The sequence below is a fragment of the Bidens hawaiensis genome, unplaced genomic scaffold (genome assembly GCF_021521415.1).
Source record: "Bidens hawaiensis isolate Kalapana, Puna unplaced genomic scaffold, B.hawaiensis_p1.1 tig00029009_1, whole genome shotgun sequence".
NCBI classification, from domain to species: Eukaryota; Viridiplantae; Streptophyta; class Magnoliopsida; order Asterales; family Asteraceae; genus Bidens; species Bidens hawaiensis.
The window spans coordinates 111,602-130,063 of record NW_027494773.1 but is presented as its reverse complement, the minus strand read 5'-3'; the positions used below and the strand labels follow the sequence as shown (position 1 = coordinate 130,063).

General features: G+C 40.5%; 1 protein-coding gene and 2 pseudogenes across 2 annotated transcripts; 2 read left to right on the top strand and 1 right to left on the bottom strand.

Annotated features, from left to right (window-relative positions):
• Positions 1-6,412: 6,412 nt before the first annotated feature.
• LOC143578060 (putative glutamine amidotransferase GAT1_2.1) lies at positions 6,413-9,185 on the top strand (annotated as a pseudogene). The gene is made up of 3 exons (XR_013143210.1): positions 6,413-6,550; positions 7,062-7,789; positions 8,862-9,185. The product of XR_013143210.1 is annotated as a putative glutamine amidotransferase GAT1_2.1 (transcript).
• Positions 9,186-10,828: 1,643 nt separating this feature from the next.
• Positions 10,829-13,508, top strand: LOC143578070 (LEAF RUST 10 DISEASE-RESISTANCE LOCUS RECEPTOR-LIKE PROTEIN KINASE-like 1.3; annotated as a pseudogene).
• Positions 13,509-13,680: 172 nt separating this feature from the next.
• LOC143578061 (delta(7)-sterol-C5(6)-desaturase-like) lies at positions 13,681-17,531 on the bottom strand. Its single transcript, XM_077061731.1, has 3 exons — positions 17,353-17,531; positions 15,341-15,646; positions 13,681-14,208 (listed from the first exon to the last, which is right to left on the bottom strand). Exons 2-3 carry the CDS (start codon positions 15,621-15,623, stop codon positions 13,916-13,918), a joined length of 576 nt encoding a protein of 191 aa, XP_076917846.1. The 5' UTR covers positions 15,624-15,646; positions 17,353-17,531; the 3' UTR covers positions 13,681-13,915.
• Positions 17,532-18,462: the final 931 nt, after the last annotated feature.

Sequence of the window (18,462 nt, the reverse complement as noted above, 5' to 3'; positions counted from 1 at the left end):
ACGCAGGTCAGATAAGGGTAAAGTTTCGCCATCCTACTAAGTGCAAGTGACGGTTCTACCCGCACAATCACGAAAGAGGAAGCAAAACTTCACACCTATTATCAACCACGTTCAAAGGTTAACTTATCCTCAAAAGAGGAGGAAAACCTACACGCAGGTCAGATAAGGGTAAAGTTTCGCCATCCTACTAAGTGCAAGTGACGGTTCTACCCGCACAATCACGAAAGAGGAAGCAAAACTTCACACCTATTATCAACCACGTTCAAAGGTTAACTTATCCTCAAAAGATGAGGAAAACCTACACGCAGGTCAGATGAAGGTTAAAGTTTAGCCATCCTACTAAGTGCAAGTGACGGTTCTACCCGCACAATCACGAAAGAGGAAGCAAAACTTTAACCCATTATCAACCACGTTCAACAGGTTAACTTATTCTACACTTGGAAAATTGCTAATTTAAACTAAGTATGCAAGTCATAAGTTTATAAAGCAAGAAACCCAATGAAGGAAATAACAATCTTATACGCAAAAAGATTTGTATTTCACAAACGAATTATTACAAGAATGGCCGGGTAACTACCCGCCTACGAAAAGAAAATAAATACATCTATACAAGCTAAAACTATCCTAGCAGTGGGAAGGGATCTTCAGGATCAGGCTTCAGGGCCACTTCCACTTGGACCAGCCCCATCGGTAGAGCGTGGCAGTTCAAGGAAGGCTTTAAGGATAGCTAACCCATCATCAGCAGCAGCTACTTGGTTCACATTCTCCACCACTGGATGCGGGAAGGCGGCGTATTGATTTACTGCTTGGTCGTATATGGCTTCAGTATCAACATTGTACAAAGGGAAGTTGGAAGGCGGGAAGCCTTTCTCAACGAACCCTAGACCAAGCAGGAAGCCGGCCCGTTCCCCATCCTCGTGAGAAGCGTTGAGGGCTGCGCTCATGGCATCATCGTAAGTAGTCTCTGAGAAGACCCGATGCACAACCTACAAAGAATACAAGTGTCAAACACCTTTTCTATGAACAAAGGAAAGCGTAAAGACGTAAAACCAAACATACCTGAGGCAACGCTTCTCAAAGAAGCCATTACTTGGCAACCAGAGCTTCTTGGAGGGCGGCTTGAGCTTGGGTGCAGGCGCGTTCGGCTTCGCTTTTGTTAAGGTTGGCAAGTAGCACTTCCTTTGCAGCAGCCTCTTCAACGCCCTTAAGCTTCCGCTCGGTGTGATCAAGCACGCCCCTCTGGTCCAGGATCTCTTGAAGTTTCTTGGCATCCTCCATCGCCAAGGCATCATGAGCACGTTGGAGAGCCTCCAATTTGGCCTTGAGCTCCTCGTTCTCCATGCGTAAAGGCTCAGCAACGGCTTCAGCCTTGGTGGCCCTCTCGGTTGCGTTCCTCGCAGTCTCCTTAACCAGCCGAAGCTGTTCGTTAACAGCTTGGGCAGCCTTGGAGCGGGCCTCGAGTCGCGCTTGAACCTCAACCTCGAGGGCCTTGAAGGCCTTCTCCTTCTCCGCAGCAGCTGCGGCCAACTTTTGGTTCTCCTCCCGAAGAGCCCGCGCTTGAGATACGTCTTTGGCGCGAGCTGCTTTTAACTTGTCGTTTTCACGACAAAGCAGCTCGACGCGCGGCTGCATCCGGGCCTGGAGAACCCGAAGCTCATTGGTTAGCCTACCCTCCTGGTAGCTAGCCATGGCTTCCCCCAACGCACCATGGGGAGCAGCGTGGCGAGCCCATTCCACGCACTCCACAGGGGTACGAAGGGTTGTTCCTCGGCGTATGTTCCATCGCGGAACATACACTTCATTGGAATCCGACACTGCAAAAAACAAAAAAGCAGTTAGGAAAAGATGATAAATAATAAAAGTGAAAAAGGGCCAAAGGAACCCTACGCACCTGTAGGGTCTATAACAGGCCGATAGCCGCCGAACCCATCACCTGAACCCAAAGGAAACCCATCCAAAAGGTCAGGCACATGGGAAGGTGGCAAAGATTGACGAGAAGCCCTGCGCGTACCTGATGGGCCGGCCGTCGTTGCCGGTGGCGGAGGCATAGTAGCGGCCGCCGTGGTCGCCGTCGGGGTCGCCGCCGCAGAATCTGCAGCAATCGTAACCGCCGGCTCGGTGAAAGATGCTGTAAAAATCGCACTTACCACCGGCGGTGACGTTATCTCGACTGGAACAGTCGGCTCAAAGGAGTGAGCAACTGGTCCAGCGGAAGCAGGCGCAGGCGCCTGGGTCGTCGCCTCAGGTAGGCTGACCGAGCCTACCGTCATCGGCGGAGAGGTACTCCTCTGCGCTCCACCCTGGAATGCGTCAACATCCACGCCTGCACAAGAAGATAAGTGTTAATAAATTTATGAAGTATGATAAATCTACAAAAACAAGGATGTTTGTACTTACGGGTTTTCTTGAGCCTGAACGTACGGAGGGGCGGGGACGAGCCCGATGGAGCCGGTCTCTTGATGCCGGTCACCGTCGTCGTCAATGGTTCTCCGGAGGTAACAGTTGTAGCCTCCGGAACAGTGGTCTTCTCACCACCCGGGTTCCCCGCCACCTCTTCATTATCTGACTCACTGTCAGATAGGACCACTGGATCGGCTGTGGAGGCCACCTTCTCCTTCCCTTTCCCACCGGCAGCCTTCCTCTTCCGCACCAGCGGAGGACCATCTGAGGATTCCTCAGAAGACAGGATGTCAGGAATTCCAGCAGCGGGTACAGCATTGAGGGGTTGAGGATAGAGTATCGCCTTACCTGGCCGCCGTTGGCTCAGGATCTCGTGGCCCAGCGGATAGACCTCCACAAACCGATCCGCCGTCTGCTCCAGGATGGGCAACTCGTTCTCGTCAAGAGCACGAGTACCCACCCGCACGGGACCGTCAGCTTCCCGAAGGTACAGGAGCGACTCCAAATTGTTCCCCTCTGAAAGAAAAGAAGCAGTTAGAAGACAAACTCATATCAGCAAAAAAGACAAGACATACCATAAGGAATAGAGTTCAAACCGTATTCGAGCAGGATGGGAAACCGGGACGCATCCTTCCATACCCGGCTCATCCCCAGCATCACCATCCCGGACTCCGCAAACCGGTAAACCGGAGATTGGACCCGGGATATCTTCGCGAACCATTCCGCCTCCTGGTAGCTGGAAGCATGAAGGCTCGGAAGCGCTTGCCCCTTCTTAAACTTCATGGCAATGGGGATGGCGCGGGCAGAAACGTAGAAGAACTCCCGCTTCCACGATCGGAGACTGCGCTCGGTCACGCAGATCTTCAAACCCTTAATACGGGTTGTCAAGGTGTACCACCCCTGGATGCACCTCCAAGTATAGAAGATCATCAGGCGGTCCACATAGGGCTTAATACCCAGAATCCGGAACACCCACTCGAAGTGCCGGATCTTGGCAATCGCCATTGGATGCAACTCGGTTAGGTGTACATCGTGCCTCTCCAGGACACGGTACACAAACTTTGTCAATGGGAACCTAAGATTCCCATAAACAAAGAATGCAGCATATACCCCGATCTTGCCACTGGGGGCATCGTACACAGTCTGGTGGGGTTCAGGAAACTCAGGCTCAAGAGACTCAAGCATGAATTTCCTGACGACGTACTGGTACTGATCGACAGGTAGAGCACACTGGCACTCGCCAGCAGTACTCCTATCGTCGGCTACAGCTTCAGCATCATGGGAAGACATATTGCAGAGGAAGAAGAAAACGATTTCGGGAAAATGCTTGCCTGAAAAGGGGAGTATTTGCCGGAAATCGCTAAGAAGAAGAAGAGAAGGGTGAAAGTGTGGATTACAAAGAACCCTCTCCCCCTTTATATAGTAATCGCAATTAATGTGGTGAATTTAATGCGGAGGAGAGAGAAATCGAAGGTGCAATGAAACTATGACACGTGGCAAAAAGCAAGCTGGAAACAGCTGTTGAAAGGACGTGTGCCAGTAATTTCGCGGCCACGCGCCCGAAAATCGCGCCCACGCGCCTGAAAAGCGTCTGGAATGACCATGTACTGTCACGTCACCATAACTTCCTGCACGTCCTGACACAGTCAGAAGAAACCGTCGCACGACGTTTCAGAGGTTTGGACTGTTCCTATCTTTCCACCAACCCTTCGAATTTCAAAATTCAAATTTTGAAAATATTAAAAAGTAAGCGGGAAAATACCCCTTACCTTGGCAAACAAGTAACCGTAAGACGGGTGCGGGTACAGTGTTAAGGCAAAACCCTTCACATACCTAGCACCCGCAGGGAATTGAAGCCAAGTAAAACCTTGGCAAACAAGTAACCGTAAGACGGATGCGGGTACAGTGTAAAGGCAAAACCCTTCACATACCTAGCACCCGCAGGGAATTGAAGCCAAGTAAACTTTGGCGAACAAGTAACCGTAAGACGGATGCGGGTACAGTGTAAAGGCAAAACCCTTCACATACCTAACACCCGCAGGGAATTGAAGCCAAATATTCCTCGGCAACCAAGTAACTATAAGACGGGTGCGGGTACAGTGTAAAGGCAAAACCCTTCACATACCTAGCACCCGCATGGAATTGACGCCAGGAATACCTTGGAAGTAAAGTAACCGTAAGACGAGCGCTGGTACAGTGTTAAGGCAAAACCCTTCACATACCTAGCGCTCCGCTGGGAATTGAAACCAAGAAGGATCTTCTGGGCAATGCTTGCGGAAACGGAAATAACATCCCCGCATAGCGGGAACGTCGAGAACTACGTTGTTTGAAGCTCCAGGATGGAATTGGTGGTTTTAACATAATTGATCACTATGTTCAAAACTACCAAAACCTCATGGAGAGTCCACACAAGTGGGACTCAACGCTCCTGACTTGCGAGGAGATTACAGACCTACCCGCATCATACCCAAAGACCAAGCAGGAAACTCGGGAATTTCTGCAAGTGACAAGGACTTCCGCGGGAAGAATCCCCATGGAAAACCTTAAAAAACCCTTTGCTTAAGTCCAAAAGTTCACCTCACTTTATTAAACACGCATGAGAAGAACATTGGACTGGGGGGACTTGAAGAGGTAGGTCCCAGCAGAGCCCAGTTGGACCCGCAAGACTCACCTCAAACAGGGACGTCTGCGCAGAAACCAACTGGATCCGCAGGACCAACCATGCTCAGAGACGTGACGTCCTTACGCGCAGTACGCAAGCTGGTCCCGCAGGAAATGCCTCCCAATGGTGAAGGACTCCGCCTGTCCCCGCAGCCTCGGATACAAGCCATTAGGGAAGGCCACCCGCGCAGCAAGGCTACACGCACAAGGCACTTAGCTCTCAATCGTTCAGTGTCACCTGAAGGAATGAGCGAAGCCGGGAACAATCCCGCACAAGGGCGGGAGGGGAATACTCCCGCCCAAATAAGCCAGTCCGTACGATACAGGAAGATCTTCTGTACTGTACCTGACGAGGTATGGGAAAAAGATCTGACTAAAGATACGACAGCTTATAGACAACAGTATGGCGAGCAGCATGCTCCTACACTGTATGTCACTATTAGCCGTTGCCTACTCACCAACTCTTGTCATACCACGTGCGTAGCTGACAGTTGGTGGAAAAGGAATAGTATACAGCAGGCCTGGTCGCTATCAGCCGCTACCTACCCACCAACTACCAGCAGGGCACGTGCGTAGGCTACTGTTGGTGGAACAGGAACACTGTTGCAGCCGGCCATACCTCCTTGGAAACCTACCTTCGGCTATAAATACCACAAATGGTATGACCATCTCATCTTATCATATCTTATCACATTATCATCATATTATACCTGATATCTGCTCTAGCAATCTCTTAATATACTTTTATATTTAAAGAGCAATCTAGTCTGATTCTCACGCCGGAGGGTGGTCACAAGGAGGAACCCCCCCCCCCCTTCTCAGTGACGAGCTCACGGTGTCTGTTTTGCAGGTTATCAGAAGAACCATCTTCCAAGGGTCTAACCCCTCGTGGGAAACATCTATCTAACCCCCAGGTTACCAGTAATCTGTCCGGGGTCCGGTTAGTGTTTCTTCACAAAATGATCGGGCTAGTTGTTTCCTAAATCATCATGAAATTAGAAAATGGATAAAGCCTCCACCGGTGGCTAAACTCATTTATTTAGTTATTATAATAATATCCACATAACCCTATCCACGTCAGACTGCCCTCAGTTTTCAAAATTGACCACTTGCCCCTTAATTTCTTCCCACAGCTGACGACTCACGTGACGTTCCAAGAGTCAACACACTCCTATATATGGCTTTAGCTTCCACGTGGCTTCCACACCTCTCACCTTATATCCTGCCCTATAAATACATCACACACTCACCTTCAAATATATCATCAATAATATTAATGTTAATCAAGTTAAGTTATTATTATAAGTAATATTATTCATTCATATTTCATAGCCCCTGCGCGGCGCACCGTTATTGTTATTGTTATCGTTTTCGATTCTCAAACACCGCCACCCAGCCATGTCAACCTCGGATCTCGCCGACATCTTACCTCGTGTTATCATCGTATCTAGACGTAGTCTTCGTAAGAACAAGTTTGTTGATTTCGACGGTACGTACCATCCTCGTATGTATATGATTTAATAATTTAACCCTAATTAATTATATCATTGCATTTTCCGTCGAATTTTATTTTTTCATGAATGTTATGATTTTCATTAATTTCTTCAGTTCCTTACATGTATTATTATTATTATTATTATTAAAATAAAAAATAAAACTTGAAAGTCTATAAATTCGGTTCGTTTTTTCAGGTTTTTTGTTGTATGGAAAACCAAAATCTAACAGTAAGCTCCGTTTAAAAAAAAAACATTGAACTAAACCATTGATTTTTGATTCGGTTAAGTTTTTTTGGTATGGTTTTTTTGGTTGTTTCGGTTTCAGATCAGTCTTTTCGGTTTGATGTGCACCCCTAGTACAAACATAGGCAGATAATGCCAACAATTTACAAATGCATGAAACCAAACCGTCGATTTTTTATTCCAGTTCAGTTTTTTTGAGTTTCGGACAGGTTTTTAGTTGCACATAAGCCTGATAGAAATGTGGTTCATTTAACTTACCAGGTGAATACCATCTCGATCTCATCGTCGGGTACGGAGCGGTCCCAGTGATCGTCCCACGTGTCGCCGGGGTCCACACGCTCTTACACAGCTTCGAGCCAATCCACGGAGTCCTCCTCTGCGAAGGCGAAGACATCGACCCATCCCTCTACGAAGACGACGAGCCCAACTTATGAACCGAAGAACTAGAAGAAATCCGAAAGTTACACGTCAGCGACACCGCCATCGACAAAGAAAAGGACACAATTGAGCTGGCACTAGCCAAACACTGCTTAGAAAGAAACATACCATATTTAGGCATATGTAGAGGGTCACAAGTGTTAAATGTCGCATGTGGCGGTACGCTTTACCAAGATATCGGTAAAGAGTTGTCGAAAACATGCGCACCGGACCAAAGAATAGTGCATATGGACTATGATAATTATGATGGGCATAGGCATGTGGTTAATATTGTTGAGGACACTCCTTTGGATTATTGGTTTAAGGAGTCTTTGCATAATGATATGGAGATTAAGGTTAATAGTTATCACCATCAAGGGATTAAGAGGCTAGCGCAACGGTTCAAGCCCATGGCGTATGCACCGGATGGGTTGGTTGAAGGGTTTTATGACCAGGATGTTTATAGTCCGGAAGAGGGTAAGTTTATTATGGGGTTGCAGTTTCATCCGGAGCGTATGAGGAAGGCGAATTCGGATGAGTTTGATTATCCTGGATGCACTGCTACTTATAAGGTATAGATTTCATCCAGTTTCCTTGATTTATGTTTGTGTTAATAACTTGATATCATATCATAAGAACTAATATATTTTCTCGTTTTTAAGTGAACTGCGGTTTTCGTCCTTGTAGTCTGTCCAAATTTGCGGTTTTAGTTCAATAGTTTCAAATTTGTGATTTCCGTCCCTTTGGTTTCATTTCACTTGCAATTAAACCCGATCCCACTAACCCTAAGTCTGGTCGTTAAGCCCATCAGTGTGCCCCTCACGTGAGAGGCAGTTTTGTCCTCTTTCTCCCCAAATAAACCTCAACCGTAATCAGCAAGCCCCCTCACGAGAGGGTTGGGGTGTATTTTGGGGGAGAAAAGGACAAAACTGCCCCTCTCGTTAGGGGCACACCGATGGGTTTAACGATAAGACTTAACGGCGTTAGTGTGGTTGGATTTAACTGCAAGTGAAATGAAACCGTAGGGACGAAAATCGCAAATTTGAAACTATTTGACTCAAACTGCAGATTTGGACAGACCACAAGGACGAAAAATGCAGTTTACTCTAATTTTAACATATAAAAGTCGTTAACACATTTTCAAATATCACGAAAAGTATATACTTGTGGAAAAAATAAGTTTGTTTAAATTTTTTGTTAATGTAATTCGATCAAATTTTAACAACTTTAAGAGGTAGCAGGTCATTATATTAAAATATATTTTCACAAGCGCGTACTTCTAGACAAGTGTAGGGACTTTAATATAGCAAAACTAGGTCAATGAACGTTTTTTTTAACACATACAAGGACTTTTATGTGCAGTTGACATATAAAAGTCCACACACATGTCAAATATCACAAAAATGTCTCTTTAACACGATTTTGCTACATTGAAGTCCCTACACATAGTTGTAAAAAAATGTAAATTTATTTGTAACCCCTTAAATTCATCAAAATATTTTTTCTTCATAAATGTAAAGTGACTATTTTCTGAAAAGAATGAGAAAGCATATTGGTTTTTTATGACATTAACCTTTTACTCTTCTTTTAAAAAAAGAACTTTTCAAGCTATCGCGTATTGAATGACTTGTCACATGGTTGCAGGAATTTGTGAAGGCGGTTGTAGCGTATCAAAAGAAGCTAAATGCCATAAAAAGGGTACCATCATCTTTGAAACTTGATAAAGAATTGGAGCAAAAGAGAAAGGTTATTGTTAGAAGCTTCTCTCTTGCGAGAAACTTGTATGAAGAAGGCGATAATAATAATAATAATCGTCAACGTAAAGAATCTGATCTCAAACCAGGAGCTGAGTTTCTTGAGGTATGAGTAATGATTCAGTCATTCAACAATAGGCTTGTAAACAAACTAAACAAACACGAGCATATAATTGAACAGATTTTTGTGTTCATGTTCGTTCATTAAGAAAACGGGCATGTCCACATGTTTGTTCGTTTAGAATCTAAACAAAACGAACAAAAACACACAAACCTAAATGACTATAATAGAACAAACATAAATGTATGCAAATAAGCATAATTGACCAAACATAACCAAGTATGTATATATATTAATACACACACACACATACATATACATATACATATAATTCAAATGAGCCTCTTTTATGTATATATTTATAGAGAAAAGATAGAATACAATAATTGCTTAACATACATTAGGTACAAGAATACTTATATTCATGAAATCGATCCACGAAATCACATCACAAGATCTCGAAATCGTCAATACAAATCCAATTAATCATTGGTTCATCGAAATAAACAGTTTTGGATCGTTAATCGATTATTTTTTTACTTTTCTTCACGAAAACCGTTTTTGAGCGTTTTCATACATGGAAAGATTGAACAAATATGCAAAACATGTGTTCGCCTTCGTTTAATTAAATAAACAAAAAAATATGTTCATGTTCGTTGGTTTATTAAATAAATGAACTTCCCACCAAACAGTTCATGAACATTCAGTTCTTGTATTCTTTAGTTGACTAATGATTTTTTTTTTTTTTTTTTTTTGAATTGGTTACAGTCAAATATAGCATTAAGTATGCAACAAGAGAACAGGTTGAAGCAGATGGGAGCAACAGTGAGGAATGCATCTTCATACATGGAGAGATTGAAGATGAATGAAGAAAGAGAGAAACTAGCAAGAGTTGTAATGGGAAAGATGACAGTTGAGCAGTTATCTGATCTTAATCTGTTTTATCACATGATGGGCCAGATATGTTCTGATATGTTGGAGAAGAAGCAGCAGCTGCAAGCTGTCACTAATGGTGATCTTGCATGATGATGTTTATTATTATTATTATTATTATTATTATTATTATTAATGTTATTATTTGTTTTTAATGAGTCTCATGAAATCATGATGAAATTAGGAAAAAAAGTATCTTTTTGTATTTTTGTACCCTTTTTTGTCACTACTTTGTATTGACATTTGAAGATGAATTTTCAAATGAATTTGTGGTTGAAATCTTATTGGGCTTTTATTGGTTTGAGATTGTTTTGGGCCAAAACCGAAACTTCAGTACCGTTCGATTTTAGTTTTCCGGTTTTTGTTTTAGCTTCAAGTTTGCCATTTGAGCCAAAAACATTTTGGGCCTAAGAAAAAATTATAGGCTCAAAATAATGAATTTAGGCCCAAATCAGTTTGTTAACAAGTAAGTAATAACTAAATGATAATATACGTTTGAGCTAAAAAAATTTGAGTTAAATATTTGTTAATTTATTATAAATTGATTAAAATAAAATGAAAATCAAGAAATTTGGTTTGGATTAGCTTTTTCGGTTTTTATTAGATGCAAAACCAAGACCGAATTGTAAGTTTGGTCTTTACAATAAACGTAAAACCAAACTATCAGTTTTTATTTCAGCTCGGCTTTATCGGCCTTTTTGGTTTCGAGTCAGCATTTACGATTTCCTGCACCCCCTCAAAGCAGCTGAACCTTCTTTGACTTTCTAAGGTAAATTTGTTCAACAAGATTTTATCTTTAAATCTTTACCACATGTTAAACAGACTAATGTGTCATGTGTAACAGAAGTGTAGGTTACTTACTAGAGTGTTGATCAAATTTCCTTAAAAGTCCACCAAACATTCACCTATATTAATCAACTTTCAACTTAAATAAGATTTATAGTTGAAGTTAGTTGCATAATTAGGTACATATAACATTGACCAAAGTAACAACACACCAACACACCTTCATTAATATTAGAACACTCGATTACTCGAACACAACAATCGAATAACTCCCCGATGAATCTTCTAATCATCGTAACCGTGCTAGTTGTGGCTGCAGTTCCACAGGCTTCAAGCAGCCTATACAAATCCTATAAAAACTGCGCCACGTCATTCTCATGTGGGACCATTTCCGGTATCCAATACCCGTTCTCGAGACACCAAGATCCCGAGAACTGCGGGTACCCCGGGTTCCAGCTCGACTGCAAGAACTCGCACTCGCCTACTATCAACATGAACAACATGACTTACAACGTTTTAAGCATTGATCACTCGTCTCGAATATTAAAGATCATTAGAGAAGATGTAACCGAGTCGATATGTCCACACGACTTCACCAACACAACTATTAATCATAACTTGTTTGCATACTTTCCAGATTACATGAATATAACTTTCCTATACGGGTGCCTGAATAGTTTAAATCTTCACGGGGACACGTTTTCGTGTAATGATAACGGGTTTGATAAAGTGTTGGTGTTGCCGGGCGATCAAGGCCCGGGTATATGTAACAAGAGTGTGATTGTTCCTGTTCCGGTTATGGCACTCGGGTCCGCCGGGTTGGTGAATTCGAGTGGGTTGGATCAGGTTCTAAGAGAAGGATTTGAGGTCAAGTGGAAGCTGGATACCATGGGTTGCAGCCGGTGTACAGAGTCTAACGGTCGATGTTTTTATGATAATGGCACGAACCAGACCGCGTGTGCGTGCCCGGGTTCGCCTTTGGGTGCAGATAGCTGCACCATGGCTAATTCAAGCCAAGCCAGTTCCTCACAGAAACAAAAGTCCCTGACTATAGGTACTACTTACATTCTTCATATAATAACTTAATATTAGAGTAAATTACAGTTTTTGTTCAATATTATGTGTATATATAACGACAAATGACATCGTGTATTTGAAAAGTTGTAACACATTATGTCCTTTTCATTAACAGTTGTTTAAAACTTAGTTAACTTTTCACACACAACTTGCATATTGTCCTTTAGGTGTAAAGGCAGAATAGTCATTTAAAAAAAACTTTATTAGAAGTTGTAACACAAGTTAGTAAAAAGGACGTAATGTGTTACAACTTTTAAAATAAATGATGTTTTTTTTGTAATAACCTAAGTTTTAAGACAACCTGAAAAGGTTGACATATAAGAACGAAAACTGTAATTTACTCTTATTATTATATTATATAATAAAATCACAGTTTTCGTCCTTTGGGTACATAGGATATTACGCATTTCGTCCTTAATCTCCAATAGTATTCTGACTTATTTTCTTGGTATTTCAGCACTTCCTATCACTGGTGGCCTTCTTGCTACCATCGGGATCGGGTCGGGGCTCGTTTTATGCAAACAACGGAAAAGAAAACGCGATGCCGAAGAAAAGGAAACCCCAACCAAAGACTGCATAACAACCATTTCAACTAACTTTCCCACCACCATCACTTCCTACACTTCCACAACAACTGAACTCAGTAACAGCACCTATTTTGGCACCCACATTTTCACGAAAGCCGAACTTGAAGCCGCTACCGACGGTTTCGATGATTCCCGAGAACTTGGAGACGGTGGGTTCGGGACCGTTTATTATGGAAAACTCGTGGATGGTCGGGAAGTGGCGGTTATCAGAACAGTATTAAACAAGTCGAGCAGTTCATGAACGAGGTCGAGATTTTAACGATGTTAAACCACGAAAACCTTGTCAAGTTTTACGGTTGCACTTCAAGAAGAAGTAGAGAGCTTCTTTTAGTTTACGAATATATTAACAACGGTACGGTTGCCGATCATCTACACGGGAAACTAGCCGGTTCGAGTTGGCTAAGTTGGCCGTTACGGCTCAATATCGCGTAGAAACGGCCGATGCGTTGGCTTACCTTCACGAGTCAGATATTATTCACCGTGACGTAAAAACGTGTAATATTTTGTTGGACACGAGTTTTCGTGTCAAGGTGGCGGATTTTGGGTTGTCAAGGTTGTTTCCGATGAATGTTACGCATGTGTCGACCGCCCCACAAGGGACACCGGGGTATGTTGACCCTGAATATTATCAATGTTATAGGTTAACGGATAAAAGTGATGTTTATAGCTTTGGAGTTGTATTGATGGAGCTTTTGTCATCATTGCCAGCCGTTGACACGAACAGGCACCGACATGATATTAACTTGGCTAGCATGGCTATGGACCGGGTTCAAAATGGGCGGTTGGGTGAGTGGTTGATGAGAGGATTGGGTTTGAGAATGATGGCTTGGTGAGGCGGGTGGTGACTTTGGTGGCGGAGTTGGGGTTCAGGTGTCTGCAACGCGAGAAGGATATGAGGCCGACAATGAGAGAAGTGGTGGAGAGTTTGAGAGGGATTCGGAATGAAGAGTCGAGTGTTCAGAAACCGGAAGTGGTTGATATTGTGGTGGATGACTGTAGTAATCCACCTTCATCGGATTCGATGATGACGGGAAAGTAGCTGGGGCTAGGGTGGGACAGCGGGCGAACTTTATATTCATTCTTATGGAACTATTTTAGTTTATGCAGTTTGTACGTATCCACGAGAAACATGTATTACTACAAAACTCCGTATTTGAATTGGTAAACCCCCCCCCCCCCCCCCAAATAAAAAAAATTTAAAAATAATAATAAAAAAAACAGTAAAAAGTAACAAGAAATCATGATCAAACATAATACATTTCACCAAACAACTCAAAACAAAAAAAAATTCATGAAACTACATAGACCTTGTCCAGACAGACTTACAAATCTTAAAACTTCTATCAATCTGGTCTAAAATTTCAACTATACGGGAGTCAACGAAGCAAACCTCCACATTCCGCTAACGTTTTCTCTCTCCCCTAACGCGAGTCAACGAAGTCAACCATCAAGTTCATTTGCAAACAAAAACAGTCACAATCCACCTTTTAACGGTAGTTATTATATGTTCTTAGCCTCTTCTTCCAAAGGATCACAAAGGGTACCAAACATCCAGTCCATCCAAACTGTATAATGGCCATAGTTATGACGGTACGTTGTGTGATGTATTGTATGGTACCCTGCACCCATTACAGGCCATAATTTCCCATGAATGCAGTCATGGATGTTTGCAGTCCATATAGCTTCCAAGAATAATAACACAATGTGCGTCCTGAAATGTGTCGGGATAAGAAATAGCGCGACGACATGTGGCACCGCCTGTAATATCCCGTCTAGAGAGTGGAATGCTAGCCCTGGTTATAAAAAATTAAAAGATGCACACATCATTATATTTTTAAATCTTGAAACTTTCTTAACTAAAAATAGAGTTAATATTATAAAACAAAAAAAAACTAACATAATAACATCAATTTGGTGTATAAAGTTTTTGAAACCTGTTTCGCTACATTAAAGTTTCTATACTCGCCTAGAATGCACGTTCTTATGGAAAATTACTTAGAATATTTGGCGCATTACCCCTTAGATTCATCAAAATAAATGTTTTGTTTTGTTTTTCAATAAAGTTTAATTTCATTTCATCAGACTTTGACAAATTTTTAAGAGGTGACAGTCATTGTTTTTTATTATTTTTTCACAATAGCATGCATTCTAAACAAGTATATGGGGACTTTAATACAGCAAAATTGGATTGAGGGACCTTTTCATCTTTTTTACATGGGCATGAACTAGGCCTGTAAAAGAACCGACCAAAGCATATTCGTGTTTGTTCACTTAACTTTAACTGAATAAACGATTAAACACGAACAATTAAACGAACGGGGTTTTCTTGTTTCGTGTTCGTTCGTTAAGAGTATGAATGTGTTCGTTTATGTTCATTCACTAACGATATAAATGAACGGTTCACAAATATAAACGAATGAACAACTATGAGACATAACTAAGCTAAAATAAATAAAATTTAAACGTGAACAACAATGGGTTGAGCCTAAAACGTTATTAAAAAAATAAAATAAATTGTAATAGGCCTAAGGAACTTCATGTGAATATATTGATGAATTAACTTAAGCAATAACAAGCTAATGTCTAATGAAAATAAATAAACTAAACAAACTTAAATGAGCGAACATGTAAACGAATATTCACGAACATAAATGAACAAACAAGACATTTGTTCATCTTCATTTGTTTAACTAGCTGATCAAACAATTTTGTTCATCTTCGTTTGTTTATGAAATAAACAAACATTAACAAACTTCTTGCCAAACAGTTAACTGAACGTTTGGTTACTTTAAAGACTAGAAGAACTTTTATACACCAAAATTATGCTGAATAACTTTTTCAAGAAAAATAACAAAGTATACTATTTTTTTTACAATATTTACCCTTAAAAATAAAAGAATAAGAAAAGAAAAACCGGGTACTAACCAGCAAATGGTGAAAGGGTATTTTGTTTATTGTAGATATGATGAGTTGCATGATGCCATTTGTAAAGAGGTTTGATATCATGCAACTCTCCATGCATCCAATATATGCCGAACTCAACGAATATCAAATAAAGAGCCAAGTACCAAACGTATGAAGCCCATCCGATATCGGTTATACTTGAAAAGCATCTGGTCCATCCTCTTTCAACCATGTATTCAGAGACTGCAGGAAGAGCACAGTACCATGGCATTGCCTTCATTGCAACATATATTTGCAAATACATTGCTTTTTTAGTAGGAATAGCATCTGCAAAATAATAAAGATTTGACTTTGAGTGTCAAAATAAATTATTTTCTTAACTCTTAAATCTAACGCTTCTTCATTGTTGAAGAAACAAATAATATCACAGTTAACTACTATTATAAGATTTAAGAACACAAAAGTAAAACTTTGAAATAAAAGATAATAAAGCAGTTGTTTTTACAAATCTAAATCTGGACCGACTCATGTATGTGCTTCAACATTCATCAGCAATTCTCAATATTTCAATTTCTTTCTTATTAAAGTAGCAACAATTAGAGGTGTAAATGAGACAAGACACTCGCGACCTACTCGAGATCGGCTCGTAAAAGCTCGAATTGAGCCCGAGCTTAAAAATACCCTTAGTTGGTAAACGATCCCGAGCCTGAGCTTCACTTATCGAGCTCAAGTCAGCTCACGAGCAACGAGCCTGTTATTTATATAGTTTTTATTTAACTATTTTTACATATAAAGTTATGAAAAAAATAACTAAATAATATTTATTACGTTAAATGAAAATTGAAAGTATTAATAATACGTATAAGTTTATAAAAATCAATTAATAAATAATATGCTAGCAGAGCTCGAGCTTGAAAAGCTATGGGCTCATTTACACCCCTGGCAAGAATCAAACTGTCATTTTCACACTCTATTGATTCCAATTTTTTATGCAAAAAAAGAAAACCAGATCCATGAATCTAGATTGCCAACTCACCAATCACTGTCACAACCTAAAGATCCGATCCAATCAAAACAAAACAAAACCCACCCATAAATAAATAATCGACAATTAACATAAAAAAAGTTAAGCTAGACATTTATCAAACACCTGGTGTGCACCCCACTAATTAAAACCAAAAACATTAACCTTTAGGAACATAAACATTTCGCTTAATGTGTGTAATACAAGCACCAACTAAAGCCAGAGAAAATAAAGCCAGAGACAAAGTAAATAATCTAAAAAATACGTGTTTTCGGTATCAATACTTTAAGATACCATACCGATCTCATTCATACAAACACATAAAAGGAAAGTGGCAATTGATCAATTACAAGTTTACAACAATTTATAAAAACCCAATATGCAATTCACATTTTAAGCCCTAGCTAGTAATAACAAAAGCAAAAGGATTTATAAAAAAATAAATAAAGTTTAAGCTAAACTTTATATCAAACACTTGGTGTGCAACATGCAAAAAACTTACTTTTGGAACATAAACATCCCGCTTAGGTTTATTATCGCCCAATACATAAAAATGAGATTATTTATTTCCAATTTACGAAAAAATAAAATAAAAAGTTAAGCTAAACATTATATCAAACACGTGGTGTGCAACTTTTGGCCTAGCTTTGTTAACAAAGCTTATAGCTTTTTTAGCTTTTAATTACAAAATAAGCTTAATTTGGTGTTTGGTCTAGCTTTTTAAGCTTAAGCTTATTAGCTTATATGGCTAATTCGAAGAAGCTTGTTTGTTTGAAGATGGTTTTTTAGCTTATTTGAAAAATGCTTATTTGTGTAAGGATACAAGCATAAGCCAAAAAAATAAAAGCTAGGCCAAATACCCCCTTAATAGTCGAAAGGCTGGACGGTTTATCGGCTAATACACGGATTATTTATTTCCAATTTATGAAAAAATAAATAAAAAAGTTAAGCTAAACATTTTATCAAACACCTGGTGTGCATCCAACTGTTTGAAACCAATAACACTAACCTTTAGGAACATAAACATTCCGCTTAACATGGTAGATATACAAGCACCAAATAAAGCCAGAGACAAGGTAAATAACAGTTCCGGAAATGTAACAACGAAGCCAGCCTTGAACAAAGTGTGGGAGTGGGGTCCACAGTTTGTCCGGCAGTAGAGTTCCAAGGACTATCTGGCTGTACCAAGTGGTCGAAGTGGTGGGTGTTATCCATCGGAAAGTGATGAATTGGTGGAGTTGTGACGGTGAGATTCCGGCGGCTGGTGGGGTATTGACAAGGTTTGAAAAGACAATGGGAAGTGGAGTGGGTGGGAAATAAAGAAAGAAAGAAAGAAAGATGGCGATATTAATTAGGAGGGAGAGAATGAATGTGGTTTTGGAAGTATCTTATACAAGTGGTTAAGCGTTGAGTATAATCTGCCCACGTTACTCGGGTTAATCTTGATTAATATGATTAGAATTTATATGTAACTTTTCAAATATAAAATTCCTAAAATAGTCACTTTGTCCGGTCCCTTTCTAACTTTAGCCATGGTTTACACATAATACCCAAAATAGTCTTCCTAATGCGTCAGATCCTGCAGACGACGAAACTATGGGTGAGTATGGTTCGGTTTGGTACGGTTATTGGGTGAAACCCAAACCGAAGCTTATATCTTATAATACCAACCGATCGGTTTTCGGTTATTTTCGGTGTTTTTTATTGTAAGTAGACATTACAAAAAAAAATTCAAAAGAATAGAGTATCTCGTATATATTAAATTCAAAATACAAAAATAGGCCAACGTGTTACGGGGAATCAAACAAATACAAAGTTGTTTGAGTATTAGAATTTAAATTCTGCAAAGTTTTTAATAAAAAAACAATAAAAGTTTAGCCTAAATCTTCATTCATTATCTTATTCATCTTCAAAGTTTAGACCCAATCTTCATAATCTTTATCACCGTCAATGGTAGATTGTTTTGGTGTTTTGTTTCCGGTCATAACATCTTAAATAAACACGTAGAAAACATAGGTTCGATTAATCGGTTCGGTTCGGTTTTTTTTGTTTTTTTAAATGGATAACCAAACCTGAACCCAAAAATCGGTTTTTCGAAAAACTAAAAAATTAGCTGTCG